General features: G+C 50.9%; 1 protein-coding gene across 1 annotated transcript in view; it reads right to left on the bottom strand.

Moving 5' to 3' along the window:
* Positions 1 to 3200: 3200 nt before the first annotated feature.
* Positions 3201 to 26472, bottom strand: part of Sap30bp (SAP30 binding protein) — a 32695-nt gene continuing 9423 nt past the window's right edge. Inside the window, exons 4-11 of the mRNA XM_059272124.1 lie at positions 15787 to 15829; positions 10284 to 10372; positions 7516 to 7607; positions 6429 to 6489; positions 6027 to 6078; positions 5148 to 5206; positions 3878 to 3962; positions 3201 to 3613 (exon numbers count right to left, since the gene is read on the bottom strand). Coding sequence (XP_059128107.1) covers positions 3432 to 3613; positions 3878 to 3962; positions 5148 to 5206; positions 6027 to 6078; positions 6429 to 6489; positions 7516 to 7607; positions 10284 to 10372; positions 15787 to 15829 — 663 coding nt within the window. The 3' untranslated portion in view covers positions 3201 to 3431. The remainder of the gene's footprint in view (positions 3614 to 3877; positions 3963 to 5147; positions 5207 to 6026; positions 6079 to 6428; positions 6490 to 7515; positions 7608 to 10283; positions 10373 to 15786; positions 15830 to 26472) is intronic.

The raw sequence follows: 26472 nt of genomic DNA, 5'->3' as shown, positions 1-26472 counted from the left end.
ATGGTATGTGTGCTCACCTACACAAATAATAGCAAGGTGGGCCATGTGTGGTGACATATACCCTTGATCCCAGCCTTTAGGAGGCAGAAGCAGTGGATCCCTGTGGGTTCAAGGTCCCCTGGTCTACACAGTGAATTCCAAGCCAGTCAGGGCTGTATACTGAGATCCTGTCTCAAAACAAACAAACAAACAAACAAAACCCAACCAACCAAACAAACAACTGATTAGGTTAAAAGCAGGTGTTGATCTTACAGGACCCTGGTTTGATTCCCAGCACCCACATGGTGGCTCACAACCATTCATAATTCCAGTTCCGGGGGATCAGATGCTCTCACACATGCTGTACACATACTTGCAGGTAAAACACTCATACACATAAGATAAAAATTTAACAGAAGGCATTTTTTTTTTTTTTGTTGTTGTTGTTTTCGAGACAGGAGTTCTCTGTGTAGTTTTGGTGCCTGTCCTGGATCTTGCTCTGTAGACCAGGCTGGCCTCGAACACAGAGATCTGCCTCCCGAGTGCTGGGATTAAAGGCATGCGCCACCACCGCCCGGCCACACAGGCACAAGTATGTATCAACTCTGCAAATGTGCACGCACATGCATCACGTGAACACGCACACACACACACACCACATGATAAGAGGAAAACACACATTTACAGGACTCGGTCCATATGGCCAGTTCACTAGAGGGAATTCCCAGCATGACTTCATTTGCTTGTGAAGACTCAGAGCTATCTCTGCTTAGACATACACCTCTATCCTCTCTAGCACGGTCTACCCTCCACTCCCTGGTGATTTCCTGCTTTGAATGTACACATCTAGTTGTCTGCTTCTTGGAGCAGAGTACCTTCCTCATCCACCAATGTAGGAGGGCTGGAGCCACAAATTGACTGATTGGACCAGTAGATTGATTCTTTGGGTTTCCTGGTAGCCTCCCTCCATGATTGAATTTGGAATCGGATGAGCTGCTATTGCCCTTTCTTTTGTCTCTTGGAAAAACATGCCAAGTTTTGAAAAGCAAAACCACAAATTCTGCTATTCCTCAGAGGAAATGTTATCAAAGATAATCCCCATGGGGACCATCTCCAACACTTGTCTGTCGGAGATACACAGCAAAAGCTTCTCCTCTGGTTCTCTACTTCAAAATGACTAAGCAGCCAGCCCCCCTCCACACTGGCCTTTAAGAGATGTCTGCTGTCCTGGCTTAGCCCACCTTGCTGGATTGGTGTGATTGTTTTTCTCCATGTGTGAGGACTAATGCTTTAGGACATCAGGGAGTTGGCTCTGTCCACCACATGGGGCCTGGAGATTGAACTCAGGTCACCAGGCTTGGTGACAAGCACCTTTACCACCTGAACTATAGCCTTTATTATTTACTTATTTGGTTTTTCAAGACAGGGTTTCTCTGTGTAGCCCTGGCTGTCCTGAAACTTGCTCTATAGACCAGGTTAGCCTCAAACTCAAGAGATTCTCCTGCCACTGCCTCCCCAGTGCTGAGATGAAATGTATGTACCACCTGGCCATACTTTTCTTTTTAAAAACATCACTCTAGGGGCCTGGAGAGAGGACTCATTAGTTAAGAGCACTCTGGCTGCTCTTGCAGAGGACTGGGGTTCAATTCTCAGCACCTACATGGCAGCTCACAATCATCTGTAAGTCCTGTTCCACAGGACCCAATGCACTCTTCCGGCCTCCATGGGAACCAGGCACCCTCTGGTGCAGAATTACATGTAGGCAAAAGACCCATGCATATAGTAAAATAAAGCAAATAACTACAGAATTCCACTTACTGGAGTTTACAACCCACCACAGCAGTCCTTCCTTCCTAAGGGGCTGTGAGGAGTCTGAGCCGGTGAAGCCTTTGCTTTCCAAACTGCTTTAAACTGGAGGAAATCAGCAGAGTAGAAATGACGGCAGCCAGGCTGGGGAGTTGGCCACATCCCCATCCAAGACTACTCTTTAGCCAGGGTCTCATGTAGCTGAGGCTAGCCTTGCACTCCCGCCTCCGCTTCCCAAGTGCTGGCATTATGGCGTGTGCCACCACCCTGGTTTGTATATGTGGTGCACACAGGGAACTGGACCTGGGCCTCCTGCACTGAGCTGCACTCCCAGACTCGATCACTTGCTCCTTGCAGTGTCCTTTCCCTGCAGCTCCTGGAGATGCTTACCTCAGACCTGGGTGTCCTGAGCCAAGGAGGGCCCCATCTGCCAGAGGCTGCAGGGCAGACCTTTCCAGAGGTGCTCTTGGGAGGGCTGGCAGCAGGTACCACCCGTCCCCTACAAGGTTGCAGAGTGCCGTCAAGGAGAGAAGGGGAGGAGTGTGACTCAGTTTTTATTTTAGGGATCTCACAGGCAGTTTGTCAGTCCTTGGATCAAAAAACAAACACCAGCCACAAACTCAGAAGCACCTTTCTCAGCCTCTGGTGGTCCCACGGAAGCAACGAGACCCTCACAGGCTAGCTTCCTCCTCTGACACCCAGCCTTTCCGCTGAGTGGGAAGGAGATCTGCCAGAGGGCGTGAAAGGCAAGCTTTCCCCTCTAGCATCTTGGGCTGGTGAACCTGTTTGGGCCCTAAGAGTGGCCACTGGTGCTACCCAGGGGCTGCTGCTGGGCAGAGATAACGACAGAGGAAGGGTGGGGTGGCAGAAACCTTCCCAAGAGCAGGGCTTTCACATGAACAATGAGCTGCTGCCCCGGCCAGAGCAGGAGGTGATTCATCTCCCCCACTGCGTGGATCCTGCTGGCCACACTCACAGGGCACTGAGGGACTGGGGTGGCCTTGGCCAGGCGCCCACACCTTGCTCCTGCCCTGGGCAGGTTGGGAATCACATCCCAGCCCTCTGTTAACTGGCCTGATTTCAAAAGCCTTGGGTGTGTGTCAGAAGCAATGTGGGGAGTGCTTAACTGCACCCAGGAGAGCAGAGGCCTCTGCTATTGCCTGAGAACTGTTGAGATCTGGTTTCCGGGTCAGGAAAGTAGACACCAGGAAGGGGCATGTGTCTGACCTCTCCTTGAGTTCCCACCTGCCCATACCACCGGGCATACACTGGGAATGATCACGGTAGCTCCCACAGCTTCTGCCATGCCATTGTTCATCCTGAGCAGAAATCCTGACTGAGACGGAGGGGCACTTGAGCTCCACGTTTGCCCGCACACAGCAGGGAGAGGCCAGTGCACTTGACATGCCAGGACCTGAGAATGCAGTACTTTTAATTGGATGAGATCCTAAGAGGTGTATGGACAGACTCTGTCCAATGCACCCACTGCCTCTGCTGCCATGTCCTTCTGGCTGGAATGTCACATAGAGGCTCCTTTTGGAAGGCACATGGGGAGCCCATCTTAGTCCTGGAGACGAGTGGCACCTCCCAGTGGGCAGCAGTCACCAGGCTGCACGGTCCTGTCAAGTCCTGGGGCTGTCCTTTTGTCACTGCTTGGCTTTCTTCACAATGGTGCCCACAGCAGAAATGACGGTGGTCTTGGAGCCGCTGGCACTGGTGGTGACCGTGACCACGGCTGGCAGCGTGGCTGTGGTTGTGAGGATGGTGGGCTGTGCTATTGTGGTCACCGGGATGGCAGAGTCCCACTTGCTCTTCCTCTTTTGGGCATCTAGGGTAACACAAGAGAGAAGTCTAGATCAAAACCAACCAGAGCCGGACCCCAAAGGCAGGCCAGAAGCTGAGGCTAGAAAGAAACAGAAGTCCCTGGCCCAGGAACCCAGAGGGGAGCCAGGAATCTAGAACCTATCCCAGGATCCAAGTCTTGCTATGCTCACACTTAGCAGAACACAGCAAGGCCGAGCCTGGGCACAGACCCTTCCCCGACAAGCCCAGGAACCCCGTGCTCTGTCTGCTGTCCCCGAGGCAGTCCTACCTGCAACAGCTGTGCTGGCAGTAGTGGTGGTGGTGGCCGTGGCATTGGTCGTCGTGCCTTTCTTGGTGCCCGTGACAAACTCAATCTGGAGGGGAGAGGACAGTGAGACCAGTGCAGAGCTGTGTGTCCATTCCCTGTGCCATCTGTCTGCTCCCGGGGACAGGAGTTTGGCACTTACACCAAAGAGGCCCTGAAAACCATCTTGGCTGGGAGCACCTGGGGGAGGAGAGGTGCCCGAGACAGTCTGAAGGGCTGTCACCTCTTCCAAGATCTCTCCCAACAGACAGGGGATCCCTCCCAGCATCACAGGTTATTGCACATGCCTAGCACCCCCGCCCACCGTCCCCCCCAACCCCTCCTCCTCACACCAGGAGGAAGCGGTGCCTTCTGCACAGGGGAAGGATAGCTGTGGTCCCCAGGTGCTGCAGACACGTCCCTGCACTAAGCCTGGGCTTTGGAGGGGAGAGGAAAGAGAAAGAAGGGAGATTCACTCAACGGTTAGGAATGAGAAACGTAGTTTATCCCCTGGCACTAGCTCCCCACATTCCTGGTCTGCCAACAAAGGCCTCAGTGAGGGCCATCAGCACACCAGGCCTTGCAGTCCCTCAGTCTGGAGGCAAAGGGAGTATCTTGTGGGCCACAGAAGCTGTGAGATACCGAGTCACAGGGCAGCAGGAGCTGGTGTCTTGATGAACAGCTATCTGCCTTGGGCTCTGGTCCTACGGCACAGCACAGAGGACTCTATTTTGATCTTGGAGTTAATCTGATACTCCTGAAGGACCCAGATCACACTGCTACAAAAGTGGTGCTTGTTGTCCAACATGACGGCTTATGTGGCTCTCAGACAGGAGACCCACAGGGAAGCACACAAGCTGGGGGCTGAGGTCAGCTCTGTAGGCCGAGAATGGACAGACAGAGCTGGCCTTGGCCTACTCTCTCAGAAGGAATACCAACTTTGAATCAGGCCAAGGAGGCACCAATAACCATAAGAGATAAAGCTACCAGGGCTCTGCAGAGGGGATGTAAAAGGACAGAATCAGGGAACACCAAGCCTTCACGACCAGAGCAGTGGAGGCTTCTATAAGCCGAGCCAGATGTTGGGGCACAGCAGTCTGCTGATGGAGGAGAGCATGGTCAATGCTGCTCAAAGCCTCACTAGGCAGTGAAGGGTATGGGTGGGAGGAAGCCTAGGACTCCTGACGTAGACTCAGCCAGCAGGACCTGCACACTCCACACACCTGCCTCCACCCCAGCAGCTGTCATTACTCACTTTGGTTCGCTCCTTTTTGGCCTTTTCCAATTTGTCCATTTCAATCTTCTGGGCCTTGGCTGTGGAGAGAAGACACAGGCTATTACGAGGCATTCGTGTTATGAGGTTATCATGAGCAGTGTGTGATCAAGAGAGGTCTCTGCCTGACCCTGCATTCTCTGTTCTGGCCTAGAGGGCTGCATGGGTTCAGCATCCTGCACTTGGCAGGATGAAGTGCTGGGCCTTGGTCAGCATGGAACGTGGGACTTGACCAGGGTCTGGGGGCTGCACACCTGCTGGGAAGGGTCAGCTGATCCTGAGAGAAGTATCTTCCCACTCATTAAGAAACACTAGATATAGAACTTTACTGTAAATAAAATATTGGTAACTAACTCAAGGCAAAGCTTGTAAGGGACACACATACACGTGCACTAATGAGCCAGGACCTGGCGTCTAGGCTGACTTGTGAATGGTGACATACAGGCTCAGTTCTCTGTGCTGTGCTCACTGGCCTCAGAACACATTTCCTCTGCCCAGGGCATTCTGGCTCCCACACACACATCTCCAAACCTTAGCTCTAACAGTTTCCTAACAGGGCCTCCCCAGTCCTTTGGCCAGGTCAGGCTACTCTGCTTGCCAAAGGCTCCCGGCTGTACCACTGCTCTGCTCACGTTGACTCAGTGGCATCAGTGTGGGGATAACTGATCCAACCACCTGTCATCGCTATGTTCAAGTCTTGTCAGCAAGGGCAGTCAGTCTGTCCAAGGCCAAGTCGGCAGCAGTCCTGTGGACAGGGCCTGGGCATTGACCCTGAAATAGGGGACACCTAGATCACTAACTGGATGGACAGATGGAAGGGTGTGTGGATGAGCAGATAAACAGAAGGCTAGCAGAAGTTACCTAATGCCTCATAGTAGGAGTCTTCAGACCAGCCATGGGGGTCAAACATATCCTGAAAAGAGAAGGTCAAGTGCAGTCAGAGACCACCAGAGAGCACACGCCCAGAAATGGATCCCCAGGCTGGGCCACCCTCTCAAAAGCACCGGGCTTCAGCTGTCACCCTGATCACTCGTCGGATAACCAGGAAGCTCTTAAGGATCCAGGGAAGGAGCACTTGCTCAGCTGGCGGTAGTGGCAGCAGTCCCACCGCTGGCTTCTAACTGGGTGGGACCCAGAGACCCAGCCCGCCACTGGCATCTGTTAGACTGCCATCAGGGCCGCTCCGTGGACCTTTCCGTGGCTCCCAGTCCCAGCCAGTCCAGCAAGCTCTATCACTCTCCAGCCCATGTGTGCAGGACACACCTTTGGATAGTTGGTGCCCAGCTCATCAATGGCACAGAATTGGATCAGCTTCTCGTAGATGCTGAAAAGGGAACAGAACAATCAGTGAGCAGTGTCTGTGTTGGTCCCACATCCCTGTACGGAACCAGAACCATCAGCTCCTGGGACTACGACAAAGAGATAAAACCTTTAAACCCAGCTCACTTCTTCCAGTGTGGCCTCCTAATGGAAGCCTGTCTTCCCGACCCTTCTGGCTCTGCACTCTCCTCAAATGGCTGTAGCTGGGGGCCAGGATGAGGGGTCAAGACAACAATGGCATGTTATGTCTAATGTAGCTGTTTCTGGCCTTCAGTTAGCATGGCTGAGTTGGGGCTTCCACACTCAGATCCACACAATGGCTAGCATAATGGGGACCCATTGTCACGCACCATGTTCTTTCTTGGGGTATTTGAAAGAATAAGACCCAGACATAGCCAGGCACAGTAGTGCAACCTTTATTTACAGCACTCACATCCCAGCAGGTGGGAGGAAGAGGCAGGCAGATTCTTTGACTTCGAGGCCAGCCAGGGCTACATAGTGAGACCCTATCTCAAAGACTCTCAAACAACAGACCCAGACCCAAACATAGCTTTGTTCCTAAGACCCTTTACCAAGAGGCAAAATCCAGTTTTTTGAGTTGGAAGAACCTCTAGTGATTGTTTTGTTGAATGTCCTCCTTTAGGACCAAGTTGGTGACCAGAACTCAGCTAGGCCTCTTTTTTTTTTTTTTTTTTTTTTTTTGCATGTGTATTTGTATGTTTTTGTTTTTTTTTTTTAATTTAAGAAAAATTTTCATTCATTTTACATACCAATCAAAGATCTCCGCCATACCTCCCGCCCCCCCAAGCCAGGCCTCTTAGCCATCACTGCAGAGTAAGTAGCTCACACCTTGAACCTGTATTCAATCTGTAAACCTCTCATGTGTCTAGCAGGCATCTAGTCTACGTGGAAGTCCGGGTGAAGCCACTTTGGGCTCAGATGGGATCAAAGCTGGACCTCTCCTGACAGCTTCCCAAGGTGTCCTTGGTCCCTGTCTCTCACTGCCACCTACAGGCTCAGAGGAGCTCACCTGGGGTTCCGGAACTCCTTCTTCCTCTGGATGATATAGTTCATATCCATTCCCTCCTTTATCTTCCGCTCGTAAAGCTTCTGGATCTTGTCCTGTGAAGGCGAGAGGGTGAGCATGCCATGAGCCTGCCCCCCACAGTCCAGTCTGTGCCCCTGGACCACATGAAACCCGATCCCAGTTGTCGCAGCTTACACCCAGTCTCTGACCAGTTTTGCACAGGCAAGTCAAGCCCACATCAGTCACTTTCAACTGCCGATTTCTCCTAAACCATCCTCTGATGTCAGTATAGAGTGGGAGAAAGACCAAGTCAGAAGCTACCCGGAAGCCAAGAACCAACCCCACGAGCGGATATCAGTTCCCAACAACCCCCATCCCACCAAGGAGGGCGTAAAGTCTAAGAGTCAATGAGCGGGGCTGGAGAGATGGTTTAGCAGTTAAGAGCACTGGCCGTTATTCCAGAGGACCCAGGTTCAATTCCCAGCATCCGCATAGTGGCTCACAACTGTCTGTGACTCCAGTTCCATAGGATCTGACACTCAGACAGACATACATGCAGGCAAAACAACAATGCACATAAAATAGAAATAAAAAAAAAAAAAGGGTGAACCCTGGATCTAAGCATCAACACGTGAGGTCTTTAGATCTGAGAATGTGCCGCCACCTCAGAGGGAGGGAGGCAGACTTTTTTGGAGTTGGTCTCAAACTGTCTAGATGCCTTTTTAAATTTTACTTTTGGTAGTGCTTAGGATGGAACCAGGGCCTCATGCAGGCAGAGCTGTACCTTACAGTGCTCTCTGTAAGGTGGCTGAGAGAGCTGGCACACAATCAAGAGCTAATCTCAAACTCCTCCGTGGATGCCGGTGGTCCAGGAAAACAGCAGCACCAGCATCCGAGTTGGTGACGCAGGCCCAGAGACGAGGCCTGGGACAGGGGCTGTGCTGGCTGGTTTTTGCCAACTTGACACAAACCTACACATGCCTGGAAGAGGGAATCTTAATTGAGAAAATGATTCCGTAAGACTGGCATGTTAGGCAAGTCCGTTCTTTTTGTTTTGGCTTTTATTTTTGAGACAGGGTTTCACTGTGTAGCCCTGGCTGTCCTGGAAATTGCTCTGTAGACCAGGCTGGCTTTGAACTCAGAGATCCACCTGCTTCTGCCTCCTGAGTGCTGGATTAAGGGTGTGTGCCACCACCACCTGGCTTATAGTTTTTTAAATCACAGCAATAGAAATCCTTAAAAGCCGGGCAGTGGTGGCACACACCTTTAATCCCAGTACTCGGGAGGCAGAGGCAGGTGGATCTCTATGAGTTCGAGGCCAGCCCGGACTACCAAGTGAGTTCCAGGAAAGGAGAAACCCTGTCTAGAAAAACAAAAACAAAAACAAAAACAAAAGAAATCCTTAAAACTGATGGTATCAGTGTTGCCTAGTGCCAGTGAGGAGGCCCCAGTGACTTGACTCAGGGCAGAGCATCCTCTGAGAAGAGTGGTCTGAGCTGGGAACATGAGTAGTGGTTCAGTTCAAGGGCTAAGTGCCGGGCAGCGACACATCCAGACTCTCCAGAAAGAAAAGATCTGGGGAGCACTTTCTCTGCCAGAGGTGGGAGGGGCTAGAGGTCCTAAGCAGCTCCCCTGAGCCTTTATTTGGCAGCTCGAAGTGAACCCCGACTTACAGCTGCCTCGTTCAGGGTCCAGGCCCATCACAGGTTCTGCTGTTTGTTTAAATGCCATGGTCCCTACCCCCAGGAGGATCAAAAAAGAATATTCTGAACTTAAGAGCTCTGAGTGGCTGGTTGCTTCTGCTTGGCAGGCCTTTAGAATTGTCCTTACAGGCTTAAACTTGTTTGGCATGGAGGGTGACGCCATCATGGTGGGTGATGGGGAGGGAGGGAGGCAGACAACTTAGCCAAGGGAGGAGACTTCTGGGAAAGGAAGAGAATCTGTACTGTGCCCTAGTCCTGACTCTGGCCCTCTCCTGGACTGCTGCATTCCTCAGCCCTAGGACCTATTAGTCATCCATCCGTTCGGGTGGTGCCATGCGCTTGCTGGACAGCTGGGGGCACTCAGAAGAAGTGGGATCAAAGGCAGGACGGGGGAAAGGTCCATGATTATGGAGCCCTGGGCACCTGCCCTATTGTTAATTGAAAGATCCCACTCACAGGGGACTTACAGAGGGACAAGGAGAAACAACCACATGGGTGAAGTCTCAGCTATACCGAGTCCTGTTTCCCACAGTCAACTGCATAGATGAGCGGCTTGTTCCTTAGGCATTTAAAACCTTGGGTCAGGAGCTGGGTAGTGGTGGATCTCAGTGAGTTCAAGGTCAGCCTAGTCTACAAAATGAGTTCCAGGACAGCCAGGACTGTTAAAACCCTTGGGTCAGGTCTGCAGGCAGAAGCTGCTGAATTAGGAACGCAGAAACAATGTGTTTAAACACTGTACCTTACACTTCTGGAACTGATTTTACATTCTGATGGGTCCTCAGTTTCTTGTCAAATTTCCCTGAGAAGTCCCCTGGCTCAGTGAGGCTGTAGACTTAGGACCTCAGTGAGAGCAGACCAGGGACCCAAGAGGGCCGTACATGACAGATGTGGCAGTGGCTGCCAATGCCTGAGATCTGGCTTACAGGAAGTATCCAAGACTGCAGGCTCCTGCCCACCTGGCAGTTTGACTTGGTCCTTCTCCCTGGCATGGCCTCTGAAGGTCATGGCCCAACCAGACAGTGTAACCCAGGCCATCTCATCCACGTGGGCAGCCCGACCCTCGCTTACTTGTAAGTGATTTGAACATCTGCCAGGCGGTTCTGGTGGGATCTTGATTTCATCAGGTGACATGTTTCGGACCCTTTCAGAAAAGGAGGCTGTTGAGGAAACAGAGGGAATTCTGGGGTTAGGAGGAAAGGCCCGGGGTGATAAATAAAGGCACAAGCACAAAATGACTCCAGAGAGGGAAACATGCTGTAAAGACAGTGAGCAGGCTGTCAGGGGCATCCAGGAATATTACCTAAGCTGAGATCAAATGGTCAGAAGCCTGCCATGTGTCAACCTGGGAGAAGGGAAGTTGGGGTAGGGGGACAGGTGTAAATAACACATGCTACAAAGCTCCGTGACTAACTTTTAAGGAAAGAGCATGTCCTGTGAAGGGCTGCGGGAGGGAGAAGGGAGGAGCCACAATCCAGCGTACGTGCCAATTTCTACAGTGTAATTCTGCCTGGTGGAAGACACCGAACCGAGGGCTGCAAGAGACACAATCAGCCTCAAGCACAAGCCAGGCCTAGCCTCCCAGGCCTCTAGGAGTCACAGCTGCTGGCACTATCCTTCTGGTCTGGGGCTGTCCTGCCTAGGCTAGGAGAAACTGTGCTTAGGGTTCCCAATGTTTTGGTTCCCAAGCAGCTTGTGCATAAAAAGACCTGAACAAAAGGCCTGATTCTGACATGAAGACTCACAACTCCCAAGGTCAATTCCCTCCGAGAATGGCCACTGCCCACCCAAGCCTGCCTCCTCTCTCATCGCTCCCTTCCCTGTAGCCTCTGGCCATCCCAGGACCTCAGTGCCCTGCTCGGAGCACACAGACAATGGGCTGCTTGTTGTAGGTTCTGCTGTTCTCTTTAACAATCACTCATGAAAACGACCACACAATGAACAAACAGCCTAGGGTGCGGCAGGAGGAGGGGACGCCAAAGCCACCACCACCAGCAGGCAGTGGAATGCTTGCTGCTGCGGACCTACTGTGTGCCAGGCCTTTCCCTAAGCCCTTTCTTGGAACAGCTCTCTAGGGCTGACACATGCCTGGGTGGAAGGAACTAGAGCGGCATAGACTTCCTGATCTCTTGTCCCAAGGCTGGATTTATTATTTTTTAAAGATTTTACTTTTTAAAAATTACATATATGAGCCGGGCGGTGGTGGCGCACGCCTTTAATCCCAGCACTCGGGAGGCAGAGGCAGGCGGATCTCTGTGAGTTCGAGGCCAGCCTGGTCTCCAAAGCGAGTTCCAGGAAAGGCGCAAAGCTCCACAGAGAAACCCTGTCTCGAAAAACCAAAAAAAAAAAAAAAAAAAAAAAAAAAAAAAATTACATATATGTCTGTTATGTCTGTGTGTGGGTTCCTTGCAGATGGGAGTGCAAGTGCCCTCAGAGTCTAGAGAGGGCATCAGATCCCCTGGAGGTGGAGTATGGAGGTTGTGTGCTCCTGAACATGGGTGCTGGGACTCAAATTCAGGCCCTATCTGAGCAGAATGGGTTAGCTGCTGAGCCTCCTCTCTAGCCGTGATTTTAAAACAATCCCAGATCTCAAGGGCTTACAAAAAGAGGTGTGTGTGTGTGTGTGTGTGTGTGTGTGTGTGTGTGTGTGTGTGTACCACTCATTCAGGGCCCAGGCTGGCCCCACTTCCTGGGCTGTAGCGACTCTCCTGCCTCAGCCTTTTGATCAGCAGGGGCTGCAGGCATGCACCACTGCAGCCAGCGGAGGTTAATGTTTTCTTCTTGGCTGATAAGGTGCTTTGATCTCTGCTCAGTGTGCCATCTGCGACGAATGCAGTGCTGAGTAAGTCGGGGGACAATGCCTCAGAGATCCCAAACACTCATGACTTTGCTAGTTCAGCTGCTGTGCTAGTTCCGGCCTGTGCACAGTACAAACACACCGAGGCCAGGGGTCAGGCCCAAGGCAGTCTCAGAACACAAGTATGGTGCTGGGTTTCAGCGCCACCAGTGGGTTGTAACTAGACACACCCTAAGCACAGGCTGCGCCCCACAGATCAAAGGTCCTGTTGTGGGCCTGAGATGCAGTGGCTGCCCAAGAACAGTCTCTGAAGGGACTACCCACTTGTCAGTGCGCTGCACTCCTCTACTAGCCCCAGTGGCCCTCAGCCGGGCACCACCCAGCTCTGGCAGGTGTTCCAAAGCCAAATCTTGATTTCTTCCTTCTTCCCAGCCCCAGGATAAGCAGAAGTTCTAGGTCCAAGCTCAGACTACAGGGGCTAACTGAGAGTGGAAGCAGCTGGAAAGAGCTGGTCGTGACATTTTGTGAGCATTAGTAACAAAAGCAAGAAGGTCTTGGCAGGCACTGGGGCTGGAGAGGGTATATGTGCATGTGACACAGACAAAGAGTGCCCTTTGGCATTTGCCAGGAAAGCTTTTTAGAAAAACAGGGTGTGACTCTGTTACCGTAGCAACCCTCCACCCTCTGAGGCATAATCGGTAGATAGTAGAACAAGAGAAGGAACCCCTTAAGAGCAGGGGTAGAAACAGGGCTATTCTTGGGAAGTCATAAGAAAGTGGCATATTCTGGACAACAAAATAAAAGTTTACTTCACAGGCTTTCAAGACAGACTCCAGTGACTCTGTTCTAAGTGCTAGGACGAATCCAACACAGGAGACAGCTGCCCTGTGTAGCCAGAGCCCCAGACCACTGTCTCAGGAAATCTGCTAAGCAATGTGTCCACAGACACCTGAGGGCAGTGCCTCTGCCCGTAGCTGTTGCTCGGCTGTGCCGGGGTGGCCTGTAAGGGCGGCTGCACTTATCTATTTGAGAAGCTTGCTGTCAGCATGAGTCATGCCTTGCAAATGCCTTTGTCAAAAAACATCGGCAGTATCCATGGCCACCAGGTAGGATCTGAGCAGAGCAGCTAGCCCCAGGGACTCTGGATACGGCAGGGAGGAAGCAGGGTCAGCAAGCCCAAAGGGGCTGAGGATGCTTGCAGGATACTTGATGGGCAGTAAACAGGAGGTTCCTGAGTGACTTGGAGCTCACCCCCCAAGCTGCATCAGCACTGTTCCAGGCCAGGCCAGCAGCTGTCAGGAGCTGCAGTGCCGGAGAGGCCCGAGAGTTGGCATCTTGGCTCTTTGTTCTTTTAGAGGTGGAACAGTCTACACATCCAACACCCAAGACTCAGTTAAAAGGAGCTGAGGGGGCAGCAAACATCGCATCATGATCAGAAGCCACTCTGCTGAAGAGGAACTGACTCACCACCTACTCCTCGAAGAGAAAAGAGCACTGCTCCTATGCAGATGAAAGATGTACCGTGTCCCCCACAAGAGAGCGAACAAACAAACTATGTCTGATACAGTGAGAGGTTCCTTAGCTCAAACAGACAAGTGAAAAGGAACAGCTATGCTCAGCAGCATGGATGCAATCTCTAAAGCACACTGTCAAAACAGAAAGCCAGACAGGAAGACCAGGATCTGTACCGCACTCAACTTGTGGTGCTTCTGCTCCCCAAAGGGACACTTGCCTTGTTATTTCAGTGGGGGAGGAGCAAGAACGCTTCTGCTGCCCAGTGGGCAGAGGGCATTCTACTGCTAAGCATCCTATCATGCACAAGATGGCCCTCGTGACAGAATGGTCCAGCCCAAGGGCCAACGGGCCCTAATTTACATGAAGTTGTCAAAATAGGGCTGAACTCCCATCAAGACCACTTCTTACTTGAGACTTACCTCCCCCTGCACAGGGGAGTTAACATCAGGGACCCATAAGAAGGGTGGAAACTGTTAGTGGGTAGGGCTAGCACAGCTATGTCCATCAAAATTCACCTGTGCACACTTAAACTCACAACTATGAAATTACTCTATGAAATGCATTTCAATAAAGTGGTTTCAAAGGCATGGCACAGAGGCTGGGTGTGGTAGCATTTCCTGGAATACTGGATCTTGAGAGGCTAAGGCAGAGGACCAGCCAGTTTAAAGCTAGCCTGGGCCCCATAGTTGTTGACTCCAGTTTGTGCTAACTACATGAACCTTTAAAAAAAATAAATAAATGAAATGTCAAAATAAAACCAGAGAAAAGAGCCACGCTGGTTGTGGAAGACGTCCAGCTGATGCCCACACACATTCCACCACTTTTCTGACGCTGCTCATGACCAGGTTGCTGTCTGACCCCAAGCCTTGAAATTTCTCGGTAGTGAACAGCAGAGTGAAGTGGGACCCAGATGGAAGAGGCTGCAGCTCCCGCTACACCTGGTCTTGTAGGCCACTGGCTTCCAATTAGATGTGTACCTTGCCTTCTCTGCCCTTTAAGCCATCATATCCCAAGTGTCTTTTTCTAAAGAACAAATTCTAAGGTTTAAGAAAATTCTGGTTGCTAATTTACATAGATGTATGTGAATGTGTCTGAGTGTGTGTATGTGCATCATGTGTACGCAAGTGCCTGCTGAGGGCAGAATAGGGTATTTGACTCCCTGGACCTGTAGTCATAGGAACTTGTGAACCACCCGACATGGATGCTGTGAAATGAACCTGGGTCCTCTGTAAGAACAGCAAGTGCTCTTAACCACTGAGCCATCTCTCTAGTCCCTGACTTCTTTAAATAAGACTTAAACTAACTATCAGGGAACCCAGGGATCAAGGCTGAGTAATTATGTTCTTGCCCAATGGGTCCAAAGGAAAAAGAATGAATAATTCCTAGCACTTAGTTATGGAAAACCACTCACTTGTCAACAACCCACAACAAATGGGTGCTTCTTGGAAAAAGGGCAGGTAGGAAGGACACTGGAGGCATACTTTCAAGCCAAGTTTCTGAGCTTTGAACCCCCAGGGCCGGAAAACATAAGCCTTGAACATACACGTGGAGATGCAGGGGTGTGCTCTGCAGGTGTCCTTTGGGAACAGAACCAAAAATAGTAGGAGCACACTTTTTCTAAAGATTAGCACAATGGCCAAGGAGCAGGGGACGGCTGTTGCAGAGGGAAGGCTCTGACAGGTGACACCAGGAACCTCCCCTGGGTCAAGTTTTTGGAGCCGTTACCAAGTCCATGGCTAAACTAAGGAGCGAGTGGCTTTCTAAAAGGCTTAGGATGCTGGGGCTGGCAGAGGGCATGGATGGAATGTGGTTTCCCACAAGTTATTCCACTCTCCAAAGTTACCAAGGGCCTCATATGCCAAGGCTGTGAGCCATGTTCCTGCCTGGGACAAGGCAGAGTGCCTGCAGAGGCCCCATGCTGACTCCCTGAGCAACATGAATATGGTAGTGGGGACACGGGGATACAGAGAGGTCAGGTCCAGGGCACAAGAGGACGAAGCAAAGACCAAGATGAGCTCCCAGCTGTACGGGACTCCAAACTCCCTTGACAACACTGGCAGCCACCCAAAGCCCAGAAAAACGCACACAGAATGCCATTTTCAAAGAATGTTGCCTGAGGTCTCACCCAGTCACCCTAGGAAATGCCAAAGGCCTTGGGAGCTCACAGCAGGGAGATGCCCAAAAGAGCAGAGGCCTGGCATGAGTGGAAGCCAGCTTGCTCAGGGCAAGGGCTCAGAGTATGCATGCCCCCAGGGTACTCACCCACTAATTCCTGGGGATCCCGCTTCTCTGCTTCTGTAGTATCCTGTAGAGAGACAGAAAGACACAAAGGTAGGGTTGGGTTCCTGGGCCACAGCCACTCTCTTTACTAAGACACCGGGCTTTCCTGGAGGCTGAAGGGTGAATGCTGCTGCCGGCAGGTAACAGTGAGCAGTGCTTCAAGGCTCCTGGGACCCCAGAGCTCTGACCACTTCTCCCCCATCACGACAGCTGGGAGCTCCATGGCCCCCAGGAGGGGCCAGCACTGAGCCATGCTGCTGAGAGCCTAGACAGTGACCATGAGTATTAAGGGGCAGCTCAAAGAAGCCCTTTAGTGACTAAATGAGGTCCCCCAAAGCCCCTGGCTTGAGGTCTCTGGCCCTCCTTGACCTTCACCTCTCCTTACATTGGTTTTATATTCTGTCCAAAGAAATACATACATACATATGTACATATACATACATCATATATATATACATATACATACATTATATATATATATAAATTTTCACACTGAAAACAAATGTCTTATTTCCCTGCTTCACCTAACCACCAGGCCAAGACTGAGGGTGACAGCCAGCCAGGCTACAGGCTTCTGGCACAGCAGGAGGCGAAGCCTTGCCTCTGCTGACCCCAGTGTCCTCGAACTCAGTAAGATCAGGGATCTTCAATGCCCCCAAGGATACAGATTGAACGGCAGAGGAGGAGTTCACTGAAGGTTCAGATCTGGTCTCCCCCGTGCTCGGTGAGAGAGGAGGTAATACAGCAATGGTTGTGTAACAGGGTCTTCACAGGGGAGCAGCTGCAGAGCTGGGCCCCAGCACCAAGGGGGAAGGGAAGGGGTGTGAAGGGTCCAAACTCCTTCAAGTCAGGCATGGCCCCATGCCAAGATCAGACCCCCTGCCCTCTGATTCTGAGACAGACCCAAAGTCCCCTCTTTTTTGAACACTGTAACTATTCATTCAAACTGCAAGAGCACAATGTTGAAGCCAGGCTGCTTAGCAACCTCTTCTCCTCATCATCCACCTCCTGCCAATCAGGTGGGCAAAAAAGGGGGCTGGGAGGCAGGCCTGGAGGACTGCCACACCAAGTTCAGGTTGGAGTCACAGATCAAGTGCTGTTCAGACAGTGCCAATGTCTCAGGGACCAACAACAACTCCTTTGTAGCAGCAATGGGAGAGCTCAACATTAAGGAGCGTTTCAGTGACCAGGCGTGGGACTAAAATCCCCTTGTGTTTTTCCACTGGGAGACAGCTTCCTGGGTGCTAACAGCAGGAAAACATCAGTTGGAGTTCCTGCCTTCCCCTGCAGACACACAGGCCCACATAGGGACAGGCCTATAAAGTCTCCAGGGCCCAACGTTCTCCAGAGAGCTGTGAGAGTAGACTGGGGAGTCAGGAGACTTCTAATACAATGTCTACCCCAGAGTGACAGGAAGTGAACCACATCTCTTTAAAGGGTCTGGCTGGCCCAGCTGAGGTTGTTCGGCCCTGTCTCTGAGAGAAAAGATATGATGCTGTTAAAAAGGAAAACCATGGGCAGGACCAAAATTCCCCTCTCTTGGTCCTATGATCTATGGCTTGGCTCCTCAGCCTTTCTAAACTCATCATCCTGTCCAGTGAGGGGCTCAAAGTCACCACATCACCTGTTCTTCAATGGAGACAGGTCCAGATGTCAACAGCACAGAGGAAAGCTGAGTAGGAAAGGGACCGGTGAAGACAGGCATCTAGAGCTCAGGGGTAGAGCACTTGCCTAGCACACACAAACCGGAGTTTGATCCCCAGCACTGCAAAGACAAGCTCCAAAGTCGGAACTACTTAAAACAGATTATCCGTGAGGAGGGTTAACACGATGACTCCTATGGCACAGTGCCATGATCCTTTAGAGCCCCAGCTACCGGTGGTGGGGTGGGCAGAACTGGGTAGGGGTGTGTCACACCAAAGCAATGATCCAGAGAGACAGCCTCCCACCAGCCTCACCAGATGCTAAGAGTTCTGTGTGAATCTGAACCCAGCATCCGTGAACTATGACCATGCTGCCTGGGGAGCAAAAGCGAGGATATCAGGGAGATGGAAGATAGGCCAGGCGGACAAGGTTAAACTGCAGACAGGGTAGGAAGCCCACTACAAACCTGTGGGTCGAGGAGAGCCTCCTCAGCCTCTGAAAGGGCCAGAAGGGGAAGGGGGAGTCATGAAGATACAGGTGATAACAGGACACCTCTGTTCTCCTTTCCTTCCCTAAAGCAGTGTTTCCAAATGCCCAGGGATACTTGTTAGGACTCGTACAGCTCTCTCCCTCTGGCTTTCAATTAGTCAACGTTAACTCAGACTGCAAGAGCTATTTACCAGACAGTTGTCTGTGTCAAGTGGGGGACCTGGAACCCACAGCAGAGACAAGAAGGCCCCTCGGCCTCGGGCGCTCTCCTATGGGAAGGAGATGAAAATAGCACCAGTGTAGGACAGGAGAGCAGCTCTGAGGTCAGCTTTTTCACCTAGTCTGATTCCAGTGAAGACAAGTAAAACCCAAACGCACAGCTTTCCAAACGAAGCTGAAGGAGAAGGGGAGGGAAGGACGTGGGCTCACATTCTGAGCATGTATAGGCATGGTAGCACAGTCATGCAATCCCAGCACTCAGGAGGCTGAGGCAAGTGGATTTCAAATTGTAGGTCAGCTTGGGCTACCTATCACCATCCTTGCCTCAACACACACACACACACACACACACACACACACACACACACACACACACACACAAACCCACTCCAAAAACAAAAGAACAAGAGCCCAGTGTGGCAGTGCACAGCCTGAAGTTTGAGGTAAGCAGGCGGGCAAGGCTAAATAATAAGACTGAGTCCAGAGTCTCAACAAAGAGTGGTGGTGCACGTCTTTAATTCCAGCACTTGGGAGGCAGAGGCTGGCAGGTATCTGTGAGTTCAAATCCAGCCAGGACTGCACAGAGAGATAATGAAATCCTGTCTCAAATAAACCAATAAGGGAAAGGGAGAGACTGAACACCAATCCTGAGGCGAGGACCCCTCTTCTGTCTGTACTCTCCCTTCTCTCTCCCCACCTTCACCTGAGGCTAATGTCTCAACAGCCACAGCAGGAGGCGCTGCAGGGGGCTGGAGAATAGAGCTATGAAACCGCCCTTTTGTTCTTCTCAATAATTCTGATTGACACTTGCAGATCAGTGATGGAGGCCTTGCTGTCACAGCAATTACAGACTGGAACATGGCCTCCATGCAGAGAATACCAAAGTTAGGTCACGGATGGAGCTAACAGGCAGAGGAAGGAAGAGCCATACAGACCCATGGAGCAGGAAAGACTGCCACATGAGCTAGGAAGAGTTATGCAGTGAGAAGCAGCAGGTTGTGGTGGACAGAATGGAAGTTTATGTACGACCAGCCTCCATCAGCCCTTCTAGGAACCAGCCCCATGAGGCACCCACAAAGCTCTGATGATAACCTTGAGTCATAGCACACAGCCTCTGGCATCTGATTCTGCCAGTTAACATGCCATGCTTTCTTCCCAGCCCTGGGAGCGTTAGGCATAGAGAAGGCACTGTGAGAGGGCAGCATGCAAGGGGCAGGGTAAGCATCCGACCACCGGATGTTCCCACTGGACAGTGTAACTGTCAGCTGGGGAGAGACTGAGGAGGCAGCATTCACCCGCCTTAGCCTCTCAGGGCCGAGACAGCCCTTGAAGTTACAAAGTCCTAATATGCTATCTTATTTATTGAGCAGAGTTCACTCAAAACAAGAACAAAGGAATTCTTAAAGCCACGTGTGGTGGCTCACACCTGTAATCCTAGCACTGAAGAGGTAGAAGAAGCTGGATTGCTTAGTTCAAGGCTAGTCTAGGCTGACCAAAGCAAACCAAAATCTCCCTCCCAAAAGGAATGTTCACAACAGTCCCTAGGCCCTACCAAATGTCTGTCTCAGTGTTCTCTCCTCCCCTTTCTACAGGCGGCCTGCTCTTTGCTCTCCCTCATCTGGAAGATGCACCCTATGCACACCTCAGAGCTCATTGCGAAAGCGTCCTGTAGCACCTGCCTGCCCGTCACCGTGAGGTCCCTGCAGCCCACACTGCTCTCAACCTGCCTGGCTGCTGCAGGTGCGCACGGCACAGACACCTGCCACTGTTCTCTTTAGGTTAGAGCTGGGTTTACAGCTACCTTCAGCTGTCACGGAATAACCCTAGGCTCCAAACATGGTAGCAGCATTTAGTTCTGATGTGTGGGTTCACTAACAACACCAGAAAGAGGCGGAAGAGTAGCTAAGGAGGGGTCTGGGGGTGGGGAGGTACCAAAGCTGAAGTTAAAACCTCACTTCTTGCTCTACCCCCTTTCTGCCTGTCTGAGACAGGGTCCTGCCTATGTAGCCAAGACCTTCTGAACCTGTGGACCCTCCTGCCTCACATCTCTAGAGTGTTGGAAGTGCAGGCCTGTCCCACCATACCCAACCCTGCAGCCTCTTTCTTACTATCCACCCGAATGCTCTTAAATCCTGAGACAGAGGGCGGGGTGGGGTGGGGTGACGACGGACACAATCAAGCTGAATGTGGTGGCACTTGCTACAAGTCCCACCTACACTAAGAGGCTGGTCACTTGCTCAGGAGTGAGGCCAGTCTGAGTAACTAGCAAAATCCTGCCTCAAGACAAACATACAAATAAAGACCAAATCTACAAATAACAAAAGACAATTGCTGGACAGTTAGCTCACTTACATATTCCATAAATAATTTGCTGAAGATTTACTATGTCACAGACAATGGGCCAAGCACTGAGGCTAAAATAAGAAAATTTAATCCGGGGTGGAGAGATGGCTCAGAGGTTAAGAGCACTGACTGCTCTTCCAGAGGTCCTGAGTTCAATTCCCAGCAACCACATGGTGGCTCACAACCATCTGTAATGAGATCTGGTGCCCTCTTCTGGTCATACATGCTGTATACAAAATAAATAAATAAATCTTAAAAAAAAAAAAATACGCCGGGCGGTGGTGGCGCACGCCTTTAATCCCAGCACTCGGGAGGCAGAGCCAGGCGGATCTCTGTGAGTTCGAGGCCAGCCTGGACTACCTAGTGAGTCCCAGGAAAGGCGCAAAGCTACACAGAGAAACCCTGTCTCGAAAAACAAAAAACAAAAAAAAAAAAAAAAAAAAACCTAGAAAATTTAATCCCAGGTACAATTTTAGGTTTTATGTTAAGCCCTTTAATTAATGATCTCATTTAATTTTCACAATAGTCCAGCAAAGCGTGTTCTGAACCACCGTGCCACACTGCTACTTCAGGACTAGTACAACCCCAGGAAGGCTCCTGGGGACATCAGAATGGCAACCAACAGGGCTCTCTGTGTATGTGGGGATAATCATCACACTTATTAGGTAGAGGAAAGAGGATCAGGAATCCAAGGCAAGCAGAGGTCTTGTCTCAATCCTCTCCTTACCGCTCCCTGAACCTCCCCCGCCCCCCAATACCCAAGGGCCACAATGGGGTATGCAGAGGACAGTCCGGTGACTTAGTGAAGTCACCAAAATCTTCTGTGTGGGGACATCGCCCCTGTGGTCCAGAAGCCGGCTCCCTCACAGGCGTGCTCTGGAGAAACTCCATCACCAGTGCATTTCCTTCATGTGTCCTATGGGCCAGGACAGGGTACTTGCATGGGCACATGGCCCAGCCAGGAATGGGAACACTACACTTAGCAGAAAAATGGGCGGAAGCTGGTGGAGCCATTGTGGATGCCCTGGAGTTGCCTTTGCTCCCAGACAGCTCAGACAGGAAGGCTCAAATAGTCTGCCAAAACAAATGAAGGCAGCCTCAGCTTGGCCTTGCAGTCTGAAGAGAAGGCAGGGAAGGGGAAGGAAATGGTTCTTTCTCTACTGAAAAGCCCGATGAAAACAAAGCTGAAATGCATGGCCCAGTGTGGCAACGTATGTGAAACCAGCCAGGCTTGAATGTGGCCAGTGTCAGCCATTTCCGATGGGGAGAGTTTTGATACCCGACTATTCCAAGTCACCTGTACTTGACAGTGAGGCAGGATTTTGTTGTTTCTTGGATGTGTCAAGGGTGGCCCTCTTCCTGGCCCCCGGAGCAGTACAGGTGGCTTATGTATGGATGCAGACACTACTTTATACCAAGGACCCAAACCAAGCCCTTGGGGGTGGGGCTATACCACCCTTCTCCTTCAAGGCTCCCCGTGAGAACAGGGTCTCTAGGCTCTAATAGCTCTGGGGTCTGGGAGAGACTAGAACTACACAGGAGGAAGAAGAGACTAGAACTACACAGCATGGGCTGAGAGTGGAAAACTCAAGTCTCAGCCAGTCAGTCACAAAGCATTTTAGCCCAGGTCACCGCTAGCTGAGGAATTAGAGTAACAGGAAACACTTGAGAGCCCAGAACGATGGGACACAATGCAAACTGGCCATCAAAGTACGTATTGGCAGGAAGGAGCCAGTTACTCTGGGGGACCAGAAGGAAGCCTGGTATCTTATGGTGTGATTGGAGAAAAAGTCACCCAACTCAGAAGTAAGGAATACAAATGGTCACTGTGGGCACGCCTTTAATCCCAGCACTTGAGAGGCAGAGGCAGGAGCATCTCTATGAGTTTGAGGCCAGCCTGGTCTACAAAGCAAACTCTAGGACAGCCAGGACTATATAGAGGCCTTGTCTCACAAAAAGAAAAAAGGAAACAAACAAATAAAAAATCAAATTGGCAAAATCCTTCCAAAACTCAGGACTCACACAGGCAGCCACATTGCAAGGCTCAAAAATAAAACAGGAGAACTGAGGTGGGGAGTGCTGGAATCCTAGAACAGGCAATTTTCTGCATCATATAATTTCAAAAAGATGAATCCCAGCTGGGAAAGGAGGGGCCCGGCCACACCTCAGTAAGCAATCTATGGCATCTGGCCCCGAAAGGAAGGAGGTCTGTTGGGGCTTGCATGGCTGACGGGGGAAGAGGCATGCAAAGGTGGCTTCTTCCTGGCTGCAGAACCACAGAGGGGAGGGTGCGGCTCCCGGGAGTCTCAGCTCCAGCATACCTGGAGCAAGGGCAGCCAAGATGGTTCCTCTGGTGGTGCGGTAAAGCCAAGAAGAGGATCAGAGGAAATCACCCGGAGTCTGCATGCCTCAGTGAGTAAAGAGTGAGTAGGCTTGAAGGGAAGGGCTGGTCCCCAAGACTTCACCCACAAGCGGTGGCAAGGCAGTCCCGACCTTAGCTAGAGACTTCCTGAGGACTGAGAAGAAAACTCACCACATCCCAAACCCCGCTTGAGCTCTCCTCAGCTTGTGGGTGAACACCTATGTGGGCTTCAACAGGGTGGAGCTTCAGAGGTGTTACTCCTGATCTGGGTAAGGAACACAGCGGCCCCCCTGAGACACTCCCTAGACAGCACTTCATCTGACAACCATAAGAATACAGTCAGGTCTGGCTGGCCCAGCTTACTGACTGCTACACACCCTGAAGAAGAAGTGTACACGGGACAGTGTGGAAAAGTGCAATGCTCATGGGAGCTGCTGCCAGAATGATTTCCACAGTTTTCTATTAAAATTTATTTTTATTTGATTTGCATGAGTATTTTGCCTGCATATATGTGTACCAAGTATGTACAGGAGCCTGCAGAGTGCATCAGATCTCCTGGAACTGAATTATACACAGACAGTTGTGAGCTGCCATGAGGGTACTTTGGACTGAACATGGATCCTCTTGCAAGAGCAGCCAGTGCTCTTAACCACTGATCCATCTCTCCAGCCCTCTCCTGTCTCTTCTTGAAGCTGAGTCTCAACTCACACTGTGGCCCAGGCGGCCCGCCTCAGCACTGGAATTACTACCATGTGAGCCATGGTGTCCAGGTTTCTTTCTTTTCTTTTTTCTTTCTTTACTTTCTTTGGACTGCACACATATATAGCTTTACTGCTTTACTTACCATAAAATTCTGGTTTTTTTTTTTTTTTTTTTTTTTTTTTTTTTTTTTTTTTTAAGTTTTAAGGTTGTTTGCTTCTTTGAGATAGACTATATAGACCAGGCTAACCTGTAATTTACCATATAGTCCAAGCTGAGCTCTTATTCATGGCAATCCTTCTGTGTCAGCCTCCCGAGTCCTGGGATTACAGCCTCGAGCCACTACGCTCTACTAATCACACAGATTTAAGGCCAAAGTCACTTGCTTTCCTATTGTGAGTTCTTAGTTCTCAGGGTTGATTGAAAGCACAGGAACTAAAGCACACAAATGGCCTGTTTTCAAGCCAGGTATAGTGGTGGGGAGTGAGAGGGTGGGCAGAGTCAGGCAGATCTCTGAGTTTGAGGCCAACCTGGTCTACACAGTGAGTTCCAGGACTGCCAGGGCTACATAGTGAGACTTTGTCTTGAAAAACGAACAGAACAACCCAAATGGCCTGTTTTCAATGAGGCCCAATGGACGGTGGTCACATCACACCCTCCACTGTCACCTTCAATTTAGACTTCAGAGTCCTGAATGGTATAGAGAGCCCACCTCGAGCCCCACCAGGAAAGCCTGTAGATCTGCAGAGAGCCTGCACAAGCTAACAACTGCAGTCTCGGCCTGTGTGGTTGACAGGGAACACAGATTTCACCTGTTGTCCCCGTGTGACTGTGGGTGGCTCCTGCTCTGCCCAAGGCTCACCGGTAACACCACCTTCCTGGAAATGAGCTCCTTAGGCAGCTTTCACTCCACAGGTCTTTCATCAAGACACTCAAAAGATCAATAGTAAGGGGCAGATAGCTCAGTGGCTAAGAGTACCTACTAGTGTCGCAGAGCACCCAACGCCTTTTTTTGGCCTCCGATGGCACTGTACTCATGTGCATACAGCCACCCCCACAACTGTATTTAAAAACACAATTTAAAGGATCATTACTTATTAGCAATGACTTGGAAGAGGAAAAAGAATGAAGGCATTATTGAGGCAGGTCTGCACAATACAAGTCCATCTACTACAGTGAATCTCAAGTACACTCAGTGACCAGGAACCACAGACCACTTCAGGGTGGAGGCAGAGACCCACTCACACGGCTGAGCTGGCCCTCTTGAGGGACTTACATCACCCTCAGCCCAACTGGAGAGTCTACCACTGCAGTTTTCAACCTGTGCAACAGAGCACCGGAGTCCTACAGCAGCACATAACGAATGGGCCACAGGATACTTATGGCTCCTACAGGAAACACTTGACATCTACCGGATACCTCACACACATGTGTGTTTTCCAAGTAGCAACTGCATTGTGAGAACAGTAATGCTTAGTTAGAGTCTGCGGCTAATTCCTTCAGACAGGAACTGTAAAGCATTTCTTTGTCCAGGAGCTATGTAAACAAAACTCCTGAGGCTCACAGTGAGCTGAGAACACACGGTCTACAGGACGCCTTCATCCTGTGTTACACGCTAACTGTGCTACTGCCCTAACTGCTTCAATTCACTCTCGGACAAGTGCTCTCAACCCCCTCCCTACCCTCACCTCTTAAGACCCTGCAAGGTGGGCACCACGGTCCTGACGGGCTGGGTGAAGTGCTGTGTGTGCCTGGGCTCTAGGCTGGAGGGAAGCCAAGCCACCCAGGCCGTCCAGCTACAAGGCTGTTACTAACTCTCATGGCATCTTGTTACTTTTAGTCTTTTGACAGGGTCGACAGTGGCGTTCCCGTTGGCCTGGAGCTAAGAGATCCACCAGTCTCTGCTGGAACTAAAGGTGTACGCCGCCATGTCCTGCCGAATCTTTTTTTTTTTTTTTTTTTGAGGCAGGGTCTTATTGTTTAGACCAGTTTGACCCTCCTGCCTTAGCCTTCTGAAAATGAGCCACCACACCCAGCTTTGGCTCTGAGCATTTTAAGAATGTTTTCTTTTGATTTAACTGGAACCATACACACCTCTTTCAAAAATGCCACAACAATTTCTCCTACTCAGTGTTAGCTCCTAGAAAGGCCAGGAGCTAACCAGCACAGAGCCTAGACCAAAGACCTCAGGGAACCAGCAAACTCAGGCCCTCCCTGACAGCTGGCAGCGGGCCACTTCATCTTTCTTGTTCCAGGTCAACCATCCGTTTGTTTTCAACGGAAGGGTGTGCCACGGACAGTAAGTGGAAATACTGTCTATCCACAGGAACTAAAGGAGTGGAGGGAAAATAAACAAGGAGAATGTTCCAGAGCCATGGAGGCAAAGCATGGACAGAGGAGAGCGGCACAGAGGGGTGCTCATGCACCAAGAGCACACGGATAGAAGACATATTGGAGCCATCAGGTGCCCCTGATGCGGCGCTGCCAGAGGCCTGCCACTGCTGCTCTGACTTTTTCTAGGACAGCAGCGCCACCTTCTGTTCAGTGATGAAAGCATATAAGGGCCAGACTGCTCACCGAGGAGGCAGAAACTTCCAAGAAACCATGGAATCTTAGAAGCAAGCATTTAGCTTCCGCTGGCATGCCGAGGTGCCTCCTCTTCTCTATCCGTGACAAACTCGGTACCTGCAGAGCACAGTCCCCACTATCTCAGACTGATGAAGACCAGAGACACAGATGGGTCTGGAGTTACCATCTTACTCAAACTCCCACAGGGGAGACTTTGCACATGGTAGCAACTCCAGACATTAGAGGTCAATTTCAGCTGGCTGTGGTCCCAGTAATCTAAAGGCTGAGACGGCAGACTGAGGCCAGCCTGTGCTACCCAGTGACCATGTCTCACACAACAGAGT

Source organism: Peromyscus eremicus, chromosome 8a (genome assembly GCF_949786415.1).
Source record: "Peromyscus eremicus chromosome 8a, PerEre_H2_v1, whole genome shotgun sequence".
Taxonomy (NCBI): Eukaryota; Metazoa; Chordata; class Mammalia; order Rodentia; family Cricetidae; genus Peromyscus; species Peromyscus eremicus.
Note: the sequence above shows the minus strand (reverse complement) of the source record. Positions and strands in the feature narration are given on the sequence as shown.